The sequence below is a fragment of the Somniosus microcephalus genome, chromosome 3 (genome assembly GCF_052327205.1).
Source record: "Somniosus microcephalus isolate GS21.2 chromosome 3, FLI_Smic_1.0, whole genome shotgun sequence".
Taxonomy (NCBI): Eukaryota; Metazoa; Chordata; class Chondrichthyes; order Squaliformes; family Somniosidae; genus Somniosus; species Somniosus microcephalus.
The window spans coordinates 55,432,283-55,448,308 of record NC_140989.1 but is presented as its reverse complement, the minus strand read 5'-3'; the positions used below and the strand labels follow the sequence as shown (position 1 = coordinate 55,448,308).

Below are 16,026 nucleotides of genomic sequence, written 5' to 3'. Positions count from 1 at the left end.
ACTTGCTTAGTAAATACCTATGAACCAACTCCTGTCTTCAGTGTCTTTATCTACACACGGACACTACAGTGGCGACGAAGTGGAAACGGACTTACCTGCAATTCGGCAGCACCTCAAGGACATTGATTCCTCCAGCGTCCAGAAGACTCAAGGAAGTAAGAGAAACTGTGGTTTCACCAGCTGGCCAAGCTGGTGACAGGTACTGCGCTAATCCTTCCTGGGCGTCAGGCTGGAGCTCCAGCGGCGGGCTCTACAGCTGAGACAGGCAGCGAAATCGGAGGCAAGCAATAACGGACTGGGAGGGTGCACTCGAGAGACGGCCGGCACGGCAAGCAGGTCAGCGTTTAGACCTCCGTCGGGAACGAGTCTCCAACAGTGAATAAACGGAAACCACAGTAAAACAGCGTTGTTATCGGTAGCAGCGGCGGGACAGCGCGGGAAGCGCCATATTGTTGCTACAGAGAGAAAAAAAAAAAGCGCGGGAAGCGCCATATCTTTTCTGAAATGCCTAAATCTGGTAATATTGAGGCTTTTGATGGCGAAATAGAAGATTGGACCACATACAGGTAGACTATCCTTTATCCGAAAACTCGGCTGGTCCCGAGGTTTCGGATAAAGGAGAATTTCGGATTTCGGAAGGTGGGTCGGCGGGGGTCGGCGGGGGGTCGTGCGCATGACTTACGCTGACGCTCAGCGTAAGTCAGTCGGGGTCGGGGCCGGCGGGGGGGGGGGGTCGGCGGTTGTCAGGGCTGGCGGGGTCCGCGGGGGGGTCGGCGGTTGTCGGGGCTGGCGGGGTCCACGGGGGGGGTCGGCGGTTGTCGGGGCCGGCGGGGTCCGCGGGGGGGTCGGCGGTTGTCGGGGCTGGCGGGGTCGGCGGCTGGCGGTTGTCTGGGCTGGCGGGGTCGGCGGTTGTCGGGGCTGGCGGGGGGGTCGGCGGGGGGTCGTGCGCACGACTTACCCTTTATCCGAACTTCCGCAACCGGAACCCTCTAAAAACCGAAGGTTTTTTCGTTCAGCGTAAGTTGTACGCACGACTTACGCTGAACGAAAAAACCTTCGGTTTTTAGAGGGTTTCGGTTTTTGGAAGTCCGGATAAAGGGTAGTCTACCTGTACGTGGAAAGAGTAGAGGTTTATTGCACTGCAAATGGAATAACAGATGAAAAAAAAGCTTCAGTACTTCTGAACTTAATGGGCGCGAAGACATAAGGGCTGTTACGAAATTTAATCACTCCAGCCAAACCAAAGGACAAGACTTTTAAAGAAATTGTTGATACCCTGCAGGAGCATTTAAACCCAACACCGCTGCTGATAGCGGAACGATTCAAGTTCTTCAAGAGAAATCAACACAAGAATGAAAGTAACGCTGATTACCTAACCGAATTAAGAAAGCTATCAAAGTACTGCCAATTCGGAGCAGGACTATCGGATTATCTTCGAGACAAATTCGTTTGCGGTCTCTTAAGTGAAGGAACACAAAAAAGACTGCTTTCTGAAAAAGATTTAACATTGGACAAAGCTTTCAGTATGGCTGTATCATACGAAGCAGCAGCAAAAGGAGCTGCAGAGATACAACAAGAGACACAGGACTTCGGCACCCATAAAATGACACAGGAATTCGGAAGATGTTATCGCTGCGGCAGATCCACCCATAACCAGAGGGACTGCTGGTTCAAGAGCAAAGCATGCAGGCAATGTGGTAAGATTGGACACATTGCACGGGTATGCCAATCTGGACAAAATAAATCCACTGACAGAAAACAAAAAATCAATAAAGAAAAGTACAGGAAGGTACAAATGATGACGGACAATAGCTCCGAAGCCCAGAATAGCGATAGCGACTCCGGAAACAAGAGACTAAGCTGTCTCAAATTACATAATGTACTTGCCAAAGAGGATTACCAAACTATTTGGGTTACCCTCACAATAGCAGGGTCCCCAGTTAAAATGGAGCTAGATACAGGATCAGCTCTAACCGTAATAAATCGACGAGATTACGAGAGGCTATTTTCGCATATACCTCTAAAAGACACATCCATTATCTTAAAAACATATACGGGGCAGAAAGTCTACCTCAAAGGAAAAATAAGGGTGCCTGTGGTATACAACGGCAAAGAAATACAAAAGTTGTATTTATACATTCTACAAGATGGTGGTCCACCGTTGTTGGGACGTGAATGGATAAGGAAGATACGTTTAGACTGGCACTCCATTCAGGCACTGACGGTGACCAGTAAGGAAAAAAACAATGATGACATCATACCTGAACGATTAAAAGACATCTTGGCCAACGCCAAAGAAGTGTTTCAAGAGAAACTAGGAACCTTGAAAGGCATCACCGCCTCAATAAAAGTGGAAGATACAGCAATTCCAAAATGTTTTAAGGCAAGACCGGTGCCATACGCAATACGTCTGGCAGTCGAGGCAGAGCTGAAGAATTTGGAAAAGGCAGGCGTATTATCCAAAATAGATTGGAGCGAATGGGCAACACCCATCGTTCCAGTCATGAAAAAAACATTGAAAAATAACTCTGAGGAACAGAAAAAAATTCGCATCTGTGGGGACTTTAAGGTGACTGTAAACCCGGTCCTTCACACGGTACAGTATCCTCTTCCGAGGATAGAAGATATTTTCGCCTCACTATCCGGAGGGAAACGTTTCACCAAAATTGACTTGGCACAGGCATATCTACAGATGGAGGTTGAGGAGACCTCTAAAAAGTATCTCACAATAAACACACACAAAGGCCTGTACCAGTACAATCGACTGGTTTTTGGAATAGCATCAGCTCCAGCTATCTGGCAAAGAGCTATGGAGCAAGTCCTGCAAGGGATTCCGGGGACTCAATGCTACCTGGACGACATCCTTGTAACAGGAGAAAACGACAACGAGCACCTTGCCAATTTGGAGCAGGTGCTCACTAGGCTGAAAGAACGGGGCCTACGAGCAAATCGCCCCAAGTGTGAATTTTTCCAAAATCAGATATCATATTGTGGCCACATAATTAATAAGGAAGGGTTGCATAAGTCACCTGAAAAAATTGAAGCAGTTATAAAAGCCCCAGCACCTGAAAATGTTTCACAATTAAGGTCATTCCTGGGATTAATAAATTACTATCATAAATTTTTACCGAACTTATCAACTATTCTACACCCTCTTAATGATCTTCTACAGACAGGAGTGATTTGGAAATGGAACGAAGACTGTAAACGTGCCTTCCATAAATGTAAAGACTTAATCACATCCAAGAAAATTTTGGCTCATTACAACCCATCACTACCAATCAGACTGGCGTGCGATGCATCCCCTTACGGCATAGGAGCGGTATTGTCCCATAGATTCCCTGATGGCTCGGAACGGCCGATAGCTTTTGCGTCACGCTCATTGAACTCAGCTGAGCGTAACTATGCCCAGATAGACAGGGAAGCACTCAGCCTGGTATGGGGAGTGAAGAAATTCAACCATTACCTACACGGACAAAAATTTACCTTGCTGACTGACCATCAACCCCTCATCTCCATATTCAACCCTAAAAAAGGTGTCCCCATTATGACGGCACAAAGACTACAGAGGTGGTCCCTTTTTCTAGGGGCACACCAATACAACATTGAATACAAAGGGTCAAAACAGCATGGGAATGCTGACGGTTTATCACGCCTACCGTTGCCAACGATAGGAGAGGCACCTACAGTAGACCCAGTAGAGATATTCCACTCTACCATAGTGGAATGTCTACCGGTGACAAATTCTGCCATTGAAAGGGAGACAAGAAATGACCCTACTCTCTCTCGGGTCTACGATTTAACAGTGAAGGGATGGCCAGCACATGGCGAACCACTGTTGCCAGCATTCTCGCAAAGAAGAGAACAGCTGTCAGTGTGCCGAGGAACCTTGATGTGTGGATCCAGAGTGGTGATTCCACCCAAACTCAAGGATAGAGTGCTAAAGGAGCTTCACGAGGGGCATCTGGGTGGAGTGAAAATGAAGAACCTAGCTAGGGCGTTTGTATGGTGGCCAGGTATCGATGGAGACATCGAAGACATGACCAAGAGCTGCCTAGGATGCCAGAAGGTCCAAAATGCTCCGCCACAGGCCCCTCTACATCCATGGGAGTGGCCCTCATCTCCCTGGCAAAGGGTGCACATCGACTTTGCTGGTCCATTTATGGACTCAATGTTCTTAATCGCAGTTGATGCACACTCCAAGTGGCCGGAGGTAATAAAGATGCCCTCCACCACCACGGAAAAAACCATCACAGTATTAAGGACCATATTTGCCAGGAATGGGCTGCCGGAGCAGATATGTTCTGATAATGGACCGCAATTTGTGTCCGAAGAATTCAGAAAGTTCTTAAAGAACAATGGGGTAAAGCACTACACGTCCGCCCCATACCATCCCGCCACCAATGGATTGGCTGAAAGGTTTGTCCAGACCTTCAAGAAGGCCATCAAGGCCATGGGTAATGAAGACATAAAACTTCAGCACAAGGTGGATAACTTCTTATTTGCATATAGGAATGCAACGCATATGGTTACTAACCAAACTCCCGCCATGATGTTCTACAATAGAACACCGCCCCCCCCCCCCCCCCCCCCCCCAGACTTGCTTAGTAAATACCTTTGAACCAACTCCTGTCTTCAGTGTCTTTATCTACACACGGACACTACAAGTAAGGCTTTTGACAAAGTCCCCCATTGGAGACTGGTCAAGAAGGTAAGAGCCCTTGGGATTCAGGGCAATTTGGCACATTGGATCCAAAATTGGCTTAGTGGCAGGAGGCAGAGGGTGATGGTCGAAGGTTGTTTTTGTGACTGGAAGCCTGTGTCCAGTGGTGTCCTGCAGGGAACGGTGCTGGGTCCTTTGCTGTTTGTAGTGTACATTAATGATTTAGATATGAATGTAGGAGGTATGATCAGTAAGTTCGAAGAGGACACGAAAATTGGTGGAGTAGTAAATAGCGAGGAGGGAAGCCTCAGGCTACAGGACGATATAGATGGGATGGTTAGATGGGCAGAACAGTGGCAAATGGAATTTAACCATGAAAAGTGTGAGGTGATGCATTTTGGGAGGACAAACAAGGCAAGGGAATACACAATGAATGGTAGGATCCTAGGAAGGACAGAGGATCAGAGGGACCTTGGTGTGCATGTACATAGATCCCTGAAGGCAGCAGAACAGGTAGATAAGGTGGTTAGAAAGGCATATGGGATACTTTCCTTCATTAGCCGAGGCATAGAATATAAGAGCAGGGAGGTTATGATGGAGCTGTACAAAACGCTGGTTAGGCCACAGTTGGAATACTGTGTGCAGTTCTGGTCACCACACTATAGGAGGGATGTGATTGCATTGGAGAGGGTGCAGAGGAGATTCACCAGGATGTTACCTGGACTGAAGCGCTTCAGCTATGAAGAGAGACTGGACAGGCTGGGGTTGTTTTCCTTAGATCAGAGAAGGCTGAGGGGGGACCTGATTGAAGTGTACAAAATTATGAGCGGGGTAGATAGAAAGGAACTTTTCCCCTTAGTAGAAGGGTCAATAACCAGGGGGCATAGTTTCAAGGTAAGTGGCAGAAGGTTTCGAGGGGATTTGAGGCAAAACCTTTTCACCCAGACGGTGGTTGGAATCTGGAACTCTGCCTGAAAGGGTGGTAGAGGCAGGAACCCTCACAACATTCAAGAAGCATTTAGATGAGCACTTGAAACGCCATAGCATACAAGGCTACGGACCAAGTGCTGAAAATTGGATTAGAATAGACAGGGCTTGATGACTGGCGTGGTCACGATGGGCCGAAGGGCCTCTTTCTGTGCTGTATAACTCTATGACTCTATAGAGATGTTCGCTGATGACTGCACAGTGTTCAGCGCCATTCACAACTCCTCAGATAATGAAGCAGTCCATGCCCACATGCAACAAGACCTGGACGACATTCAGGCTAGGGCTGATAAGTGGCAAGTAATATTTGTGCCACACAAGTGCCAGGCAATGACTATCTACAACAAGCGAGAGTCTAACCACCGCCCCTTGACATTCAACGGCATTACCATCGCTGAATTTCCCACCATCAACATCCTGGGGGTCACCATTGACCAGAAACTTAACTGGAACAGCCACATAAATACGGTGGCAAAAAGAGCAGGTCAGAGGTTAGGTATTCTGCGGCGAGTGTCTCATCTCCTGACTTTCCAAAGCCTTTCCACCATTTACAAGGCAGAAGTAAGGAGTGTGATGGAATACTCTCCACTTGCCTGGACGAGTGCTGCTCCAACAATACTCAAGAAGCTCAACACCATCCAGGACAAAGCAGCCCGCTTGATTGGCACCCCATCCACCACCTTAAACATTCACTCCCTCCACCACATAGAAACATAGGAGCAGGAGTAGGCCCTTCGAGCCTGCTCTGCCATTCAATCTGATCATGGCTGATCCTCTATCTCAATACCATATTCCCGCTCTCTCCCCATACCCCTTGATGCCTTTTGTGTCTAGAAATCTATCTATCTCCTTCTTAAATATATTCAGTGACTTGGCCTCCACAGGCATCTGTGGTACACAATTCCACAGGGTCACCACCCTCTGAGTGAAGAAATTTCTCCTCATCTCAGTCCTAAATGTCCTACCCTGTATCCTGAGACTGTGACCCCTCGTTGTAGACCCCCCAGCCAGGGGAAACATCCTCCCTGCGTCCAGTCTGTCTAGCCCTGGCAGAATTTTATACGTTTCAATGCGATCCCCTCTCATTCTTCTAAACTCTAGTGAATACAGGCCCAATCGACCCAATCTCTCCTCATAGAACAGTCCTGCCATCCCAGGAATCAGTCTGGTGAACCTTTGCTGCACTCCCTCTATGGCAAGTATATCCTTTCTTAGGTAAGGAGACCAAAACTGCACACAGTACTCCAGGTGTGGCCTCACCAAGGACCTGTATAACACTAGTAAGACATCCTTGCTCCTGTACTCAAATCCTCTTGCAATGAAGGCCAACATACCATTTGCCTTCCTAACTGCTTGCTGCACCTGCATGTTTGCTTTCAGTGACCGGTCCCTTTGTACATCAGCATTTCCCAATCTATCACCATTTAAATAATACTCTACCTTTCTGTTTTCCTACCGAAGTGGATAACTTCACATTTATCCACGTTATTCTGCATCTGTCATGTATTTGCCCACTCACTCAACTTGTCTAAATCGCCTTGAAGCCTCTTTGCATCCTCCTCACAACTCACAATCCCATTTAGTTTCGTGTCGTCAGCAAACTTGGAAATATCACTGGTGTATCGTGGCTGCAGTGTGTACCATCTACAAGATGCACTGCAGCAACTTGCCACGGCTTCTTCGGCAGCACCTCCCAAACCCGCGACCTCTTCCACCTAGAAGGACAAGGGCAGCAGGCGCATGGGACCACCACCACCTCCAAGTTGTCCTCCAAGTCACACACCATCCTAACATAGAAGTATATCGCCGATCCTTCATCATTGCTGGGTCAAAATCCTGGAACTCCCTACCTAACAGCACTGTGGGAGTACCTTCACCAGATGCACTTCAGCGGTTCAAGGCGGCGGCTCACCACCACCTTCTTTAGGTCAATTAGGGATGGGCAATATCTGCTGGCCTTGCCAGCGATGCCCACGTCCCATTAACAAATAAATAAATAAAAAATCCTGATGTCAGTGAAGTACTTTTGAACGCAAAAAAGGACTAATTTAAATCCTGAGAAAAATCAGAGATAGTACACTTTTGACTTAGAATTCTTCTTTCCACAACCTCCACACATCATGGGTGTAGAGTCTAGATTGATGGCTTTTGCAGCAACATTTAAGCACACACACAAAATATATAGGCCCATGATTTATGAAGCAATGCCTTTCGCTGCTGGCTCCGAAGAAAGCTGCATGCACAGATCTCACAATCTCTGGCGAGACGTTTGTCTTTTTTGACGCGTAATTGATTTCAGCTCTCTCCAGTGGGATTCCCTAGAGCGATGCTGCTGTGGTGTACTCTTGAGTATTTGAGTGTATTCTTTTGAGAATGCTGCTGTGGTGTCAACAAGCTGTCTAAGCAGCCAAGCACATTGCAGAATTCTCACAGACAGGAATCCAGGAAATGAGAAGTTGATTTTATCTGGACTTTGAAAATATGTTAGATCGTGAAACAAATGGGGGAAATTTTTGGAGGGTCAGCGGGCGCATTTGGTGGCGGGTAGGGTGGGAATATGTTTTTTTTTGACAGTGCGTCGGGACCCCCGCTGCCACACGCCTTTCCCAGATGTTGGGCCTGTTCAGCGCTGACAGACCTGACACGCAGCAATTGGGGGAGGCAATTCAGGTCATTATGACCTTGTTAACAGCCCATTAAGAAGTATTTGGAGCTCACCTTTACATTTTTCGAGGTCGCCCCACGGGGTCCACGCTGCTCGGGAATCACGTTTGGTAAGGAGGTCGGGAGTTGTATGACCGTGGAGCCATCTCATTACTTGACAGTTACAAATGTTCACTTTCCAAGCTAGAAGCTGTTGCTTACTGCATTTGGAAGACAGATTGAGCTTTATGCAGGTTGCAAGTGTTTGAAGTAAACATTCTATCCAGTGTCACCTCATTAGAATAACCTATCGTACTATTGACAGATCGCTTCTGTCATCTTAAGTTCACCTGCCATCTAGTGCATCAGCATTGGTGCCCATGAATCTATCTCACCTTGGTCCTCAGAACCCCACCACGATTAGCCCCAACACCAGCAGCACCAACAACTACACCAACCTTCTCCGCAATCAACTGATGCTGCACAGGACAGAGGGCATCAGCACCCGACCACATTGCTGCCAGGGAGATCAGGGATGGCCTCACCATGGCCATAAGAACATAAGAAATAGGAGCAGGAGTAGGCCATACGGCCCCTCGGGCCTGCTCCACCATTCAATAGGATCATGGCTGATCTGAATCTAGACTCCCGTCCACTTCCCTGCCCTCTCCCCGTAACCCCTAATTCCCTTATCTGCTAGGACAATGTCTATCTCCATTTAAAATTTATTTAATGTTGCAGCTTCCACAGCTCTCTGGGGTAGCAAATTCCATAGATTTACTACCCTCAGTGAAGAAGTTTCTCCTCATCTCAGTTTTGAAAGGGCAGCCCCTTATTCTAAGATTATGCCCCCTAGTTCTAGTCTCACCCATCAGTGGAAACATCCTCACCGCATCCACCCGATCAAGCCCCCTCACAATCTTATATGTTTCGATAAGATCGCCTCTCATTCTTCTGAACTCCAATGAGTAGAGTCCCAACCTATTCAACCTTTCCTCATACGTCAACCCCCTCATCTCTGGAATCAACCGAGTGAACCTTCTCTGAACCGCCTCGAGAGCAAGTATATCTTTTCTTAAATATGGAAACCAAAACTGCACGCAGTATTCCAGGTGTGGCCTCACCAATACCCTGTATAACTGCAGCAAGACTTCTCTGTTTTTATACTCCATCCCCCTTGCAATAAAAGCCAAGATTCCATTGGCCTTCCTGATCACCTGCTGCACCTGCATACTAACTTTTTGTGTTTCATGTACCAGGACCCCCAGATCCCTTTGTACTGTAGCACTTTGCAGTTTCTCTCCATTTAGATAATAGCTTGCTCTTTGATTTTTTCTGCCAAAGTGCATAACCTCACACTTTCCAACATTATATTGCATCTGCCAAATCTCTGCCCACTCACTTAGCCTGTCTATGTCCTTTTGCAGGTTTTTTATGTCCTCCTCGCTCACTGCTTTCCCTCCCATCTTTGTATCGTCGGCAAACTTGGATATGTTGCACTCGGTCCCTTCCTCCAAATCGTTAATCAGGATTGTAAAGAGTTGGGGTCCCAGCACTGATCCCTGTGGGACACCACTAGTTACTGATTGCCAGCCCGAGAACGAACCATTTATCCCAACTCTTTGTTTTCTGTTAGATAGCCAATCTTCCACCCATGCCAGTATATTACCCCCAATCCTGTGATTTTTTTATCTTCATCAGTAATCTTTTGTGTGGAACCTTGTCAAATGCCTTTTGGAAGTCCAAATACACTACATCCACTGGTTCCCCTTTATCCACCCTGTATGTTACATCCTCAAAGAATTCGAGCAAATTTGTCAAACATGACTTCCCCTTCATAAAACCATGCTGACTCTGTCCTATTAAATTATGTTTATCCAAATGCTCTGGTACTGTTTCCTTAATAATGGACTCCAACATTTTGCCAACCACAGATGTTAGGCTAACTGGTCTATAGTTTCCAGCTTTTTGTCTACTTCCCTTCTTAAATAAGGGTGTTACATTAGCAGTTTTCCAATCTGCCGGGACCTTTCCTGAGTCCAGGGAGTTCTGGAAAATGATCACCAATGCATCCACAATCCCTACCGCCACTTCTCTCAAGACCCTAGGATGTAGGCCATCAGGTCCGGGGGATTTATCCGCCTTAAGTCCCATTATTTTACTGAGTATCATCTCTTTAGTGATTTTAATCGTCTTTAGCTCCTCCCCCCCAATTGCCCCCTGTTTGTCCAGTGTTGGGATATTTTTAGTGTCCTCTACTGTAAAGACTGATACAAAATATTTGTTCAGCGTCTTTGCCATCTCCATGTTCCCCACCACTAGTTTCCCGGTCCCATCCTCTAAGGGACCAACATTCACTTTAGCCACCCTTTTTCTTTTTATATAGCTGTAGAAACTCTTGCTATCTGTTTTTATATTTTTTGCTAGTTTACTTTCATAATCTATCTTCCCTTTCTTAATTAATCTTTTAGTTATTGTTTGCTGGCTTTTAAATGCTTCCCAGTCTTCTATCCACCCACTAGATTTGGCTAATTTATATGCCCTTGTTTTCAGTCGAATACTATCCTTTATTACTTTATACTAAGCCATGGATGGCTGTCTTTTCTTTTACTCCCCTTTTTCCTCAGTGGAATATATTTATCTTGAAAGATGTGAAATATCTCCTTGAATGTAGACCACTGCTCTTGTACCGTCTTACACTTTAATCTGTTTTCCCAGTCCACTTTAGTCAATTCTACTCTCATACCTTCATAGTCTCTTTTATTTAAGCTCAGTATGCTGGTTTGAGATCCAACTCTCTCACCCTCAAACTGGATTTGGAATTCAACCATATTATGGTCACTCATTCCAAGGGGATCCTTTACTAGGACATTTTTTATTAATCCAGTCTCATTACACAGGACCAGATCTAAGATTGCCTGCCCCCTGGTTGGTTCAGTTACATACTGCTCAAGGAACCCGTCCCTAATACACTCTATGAACTCGTCCTCAATGCTGCCATGCCCAATTTGATTAGTCCCGTCAATGATGCTGTACACCCTGGCTGTCACATGATGTGCCAGGTTGGCACCACCCCATACCAACACCATAAAGCATCCCTACAATGCCCAAGCCATTCCTTTCGCACTCCTCACCATTGCGGGAGGTACCGTTATGTCTCACCATTCACTGCAACTCACTAAGCCACTTTCAAAGGTGCACACAGATCTGGCCAAGAATGCAGAGTTTTCAAAATAAAGGTTTTCGTGTTTGACACCACATTAACAGAAACTTTACACGAACATTGACTAAAACACCTAAGTGCCTACCCTTGTGTGTTGTTAGTTGCTATGACTAGACTAGGATGAGGCTGAGTCTGAGGGGTGGCTAGTGAGATGGGGAAGTGATAATGTAGATAGAAAGGGATGAGTGGAGGTTCAAGGTAAGTTGGTGTGAGTAAGGATGTGCAGGAGTAGAGTAGGGAAGGCAGAGTGATGGGTGCACAGCAGGATGAGGTTGAGTGTGGCTTTGCAGTAAAGTGTTGTGATGTACTGAAATAATTGAAAGGTTTACACCACTGCAGCCTGGTTCTCCTGTGCATTGTGCCACCAGGCTGTGTTGGTCTTCTGGGGAGGGAAGAGAACCTCCCTGTGTGCTGTGACTCCCTCTGTAAGCATATGGAGGGAGTCATGGGAGAGCCTAGGTGCAGCCGTGTACCTTTTGTGCAGTGCTCGTCAGTGTTTGCAGCATCTCAATGCTGTAGAACACTGACAGCACAACTGTCGAAATAAATTTGGGCATGGTCCCTTTAAGGAAACCGGCTGATGACATGTCATCAAATGACGCCATCAGACCCGCTTCCTGCAATTGGCCAGCAAACACGCTGGGCGGGCTTAACAAGCCCAATCAGCGTAAAATCATTCTACACAGCGGGCTGGAGCCAGTAGCGGGGTCGGGACACGGACCACGGTCCACAGGCGCACACCCAAGAATCCAGTGAAGAATTATCATTCCATTCAGACCTTGTAGAAAGCCTAAAAGGTGTCCAAGACAGGCAGTCTGCCAATGTAATAAAAAGGAAGGTTGGTGGCAGTATTGATATTCTACTGCTAGATGCCATTAGCACACTTAATTAATACAGTGCTAATACTATATTTTGCAAAGCATAGTGAAAACATTTGGAGCAATCCATTACGGCACACCTTTTTTCCACAGTGACATCTTGAAGTAAGTTTCAACTCCTCAAACTTAGATATAGGAATTTACATGAGTGCTTTGTTCCAGGATTCAAGATCTTCTGATGGCTGTAGTTGATTGCTTTGTTCTTTTACTAACATTAAATGGCAAATAGCATCTTGAAATTAATGCACTGATGCTTGTTTTGATATAAAGAGTCCTGTAGTTATGGTGGATATTTAAAAATGTATATCATCCTCTTCACAGTGATTTGATCTTTTGTTAACCAGCATGCTGTTGTTGTAGGCCAGATACTTCATACTGATGTGATATACCTACTTGGTCAAGGAGCGCAGCGTGAAGCTGAAAAGATAAGGCATCTGGTTCATAAATACAGGTGTGACAATTATATCATGTGTCTGGCATTGCTACACCTAATTTTGTAATTTGATATGCAAATTGATGAAGTAATTAATGGTTTTTGGCACAGTGAATTAAATAATGTATGTTATGTACTGTATGCGTGTGTCCATTCCATCTGAATATTTTGTATAGAATTTGTATGGTGAAACAAAAAATGGATAAAGTCACTACCAAACTTAAGAGATAATAATGAAAGTTCATGCTTAATATTTTCCAATGAAATATAAGTGTGATCTGACCCAGACACCCTGCAGGTCATGTTTAAGTATGTTACTTGCATAGATAAATATTGTGCCAAAAATGTTCAGAAGACCACTTATGTCTGAATAAGTGATGGTGTCATATTAGGAGCCAATGTCTTTGACCTGATTGGAGATAAATTTGGCTGAAGTAGTTTATAAATTTATTTGCAAATACTAGTCTTTTATTTTGTGTTCAGTGATTGATTGTTTTGTGAAGACTTTTACCTGTGGCAAATGGGCCATCTGTAATTTTCTATATTTTAACAAGAATACAGAGGTCTCTCTCTTTAATGGGATTAATGCTGCATATGTTAGCTGTTTCTTTGCATGTGGAAGAAGAAAAAAACAGCTTTTGTAAGAAGTTTAGGAAGGAGAACTCCTTGATTTTGATCTAAAAATTTCTGAAGGGGCTTATAGGGTGTCCATACATTTAGCTAACATTTGTTGTGATAGTTATAGAAGTATATAAGTTATAATAAGGATCTCTCCAAATTGGACTAAATTATGATAGTTGCCAAAGACATGTGCCGTTCAAGTAATTGTAGAATGTTGGTATGCTGGAAAATAATTCACAGAATGAGGTCAGAAGAACTTCAACCATGAAAGGTGTAACTAGCCCATGTTCTATAAATAGTTTTCGTAAATACACATGACTCTTCTCATTCTGGCCTAAATTGCAGTTCCCTTTATTTTCAGTGGCATGATTGAAATTTTAATATGCAACACTTAAGTTAATGGGGAGAAACCCATTTTCCATGAAACTCAATCCACACACTGCACTTTGGAATCCAAATGTAATATATCACAGTTCATGGGAGTAAGCGCAGGTTTTTACAGTGTAAGAAAACAAAAATTCTACTGAAAAGTTAGGCACTTAATCAATCCTTCAGAGCAAACAAAATGGCAATTAATCATCTAGACAGGGTTATTATTTTGTTGTAAAAAGTCTGCAGAAAAAAATATACACTATTGAACAATTTTCTTTGCAAAGATCTTGTAAGTGTGATTTTCTTTTCCTGTTTTGTGTATGTGGAATGATTTTTTTAGCATAGGTTCAGAATAGTGAAAGGGCCCTCAAATATTGTTAATTTACAATTTTTACTTTAGATCCCAGCAATCCAATTGCGTACATTAATATGCGTTGATCAACAAGAACAATTTGTATTTATATAGCGCCTTTAACGTATTAACGTCCCACGGCACTTCACAGGAGCGTTATAAAACAAAATTTGACACCGAGCCACATAAGATATTAAGGCAGAACTTGGTCAAAGAGGTAGTTTTTAAGGAGCGTCTTAGAGGAGGAAAGAGAGGCGGAGAGGTTTAGGGATGGAATTCCAGAGCTTAGGGCCTTGGCAGTTTAAGGCACGGTGATCAGTTCAGATCGGGGATGCTCAAGAGCGCAGATATCGCGGGGGGTTGTGGGGCTGGAGGAGATTACAGAGATCGGGAGGAGTGAGGCCGTGGAGGGATTTGAAAACCAGGATAAGAATTTTAAAATCGAGGCATTGCTTAACCGGGAGCCAATGTAGGTCAGCGAGCACAGGGGTGATGAGTGAACGGGACTTGGTGCGAGTTAGGACACTGGCAGCAGAGTTTTGGATGACCTCAAGTTTACAGAGGGTAGAACGTGGGAGGCTAGCCACAAGATTGCAGCGGTTCAAGGAGAAAGCCGACCTCAAACTTCTCAGAGTAACTAGTGATGGACACTAAATGTGGCTTTGCCAGCGTTGCCTACATTCCAAGAACATTGCAAAAAATAAGTAATTACAAAATGCCTAGGTGAGAATAGAAAAATAATTGAACAAGGGATTTATTAACCATCAATCTTTTAATACTTCATACTGTAAATGGAAATGCATTTCAGACTGACAACATTAGAGTGTCAAATAATCAATACACTTATAATAAATTAGTTGGATAAGGAAGAATCTATTTGATAACTGGCCCTAAAAATATTGTGATGGCTTTTCCTTTTTAAAAGAAACCAAAAGCACAAACTTACAATCAGAAGGTTGTACTTTGAACCAAATCTTTCAACACTTGTTTAGGAAGAAATGTATGGTGCACATATGATGTGAACCAATTAACTGGAAAGGTAAAGTGATCAATTGTAGTTCTGAGTCTTTCCACACAGTAGTTAGTCTATTTTCTGATGAGCAAAGCTCAAGACATTTTGCCTTTGTTAATTGAATTGAGAAAGATTTTACTTTAATCTTTGGTGCACTCTGGCCTCAGATATAGAACTATTTGTAATGTTTTTTTCTTCTTCTGTCTAAAGCTGTTTGACCATTGTTATTGGTAATGGAACTGCCTGCAGGGAAACAGAGTCTTTCTTTGCTGACCTCATTAACAGGAGATATTTTGCTCCACTGGACGTTGTCTACTGGTAAGGCCTCTTCAGTTTTCTTCTTCGTTATCATGTCTGTCATTAGAACTGAAGTGCTTTGTTCAAAACAAAAGTATTTGACAAGATCTGCAGACTACAGGTTGAATAATAGAACTGAAGAGATGAAGATTATGTAGGCATACGTTGTTGAAAGTGTAACTTGTAGTCAGGGAGCCCTTCACCAATTTATAAAAGGACTTTCAGACGATGGTGAGAAGTTGCTAAAAGATTGGAAATTTTAATTAATGACACTAATGCCTATTTCAGACTGGAAGTATTAGACCATCTATTTTGAGGAAATTGATCACAGCTGACAAGAACAACTTAACTGTTCTGAGACTCGTTCTCCTGCAGGCTGTGTTAGACAGTTTAAAGCCAGCAGTTGAAACTGACTGCAGTGAAAATACCTCACAACCTGCAAACTTGAAAATTCAGAACAAATGTTGATGATCAGAAACACTTCTATGTGCAGCACTGTGAATATTCAAATAACTTAATTTCCATTAAAAAAAAATCATGTATGC

At 44.3% G+C, this 16,026-nt stretch overlaps 1 protein-coding gene across 1 annotated transcript in view; it reads left to right on the top strand.

Moving 5' to 3' along the window:
• The window catches only part of srbd1 (S1 RNA binding domain 1), a 400,732-nt gene that overhangs the window by 90,051 nt on the left and 294,655 nt on the right, over positions 1-16,026 (top strand). The window contains exons 14-15 of the mRNA XM_085980499.1: positions 12,755-12,845; positions 15,395-15,502. Of these exons, the coding sequence (XP_085836625.1) occupies positions 12,755-12,845; positions 15,395-15,502 (199 nt within the window). The remainder of the gene's footprint in view (positions 1-12,754; positions 12,846-15,394; positions 15,503-16,026) is intronic.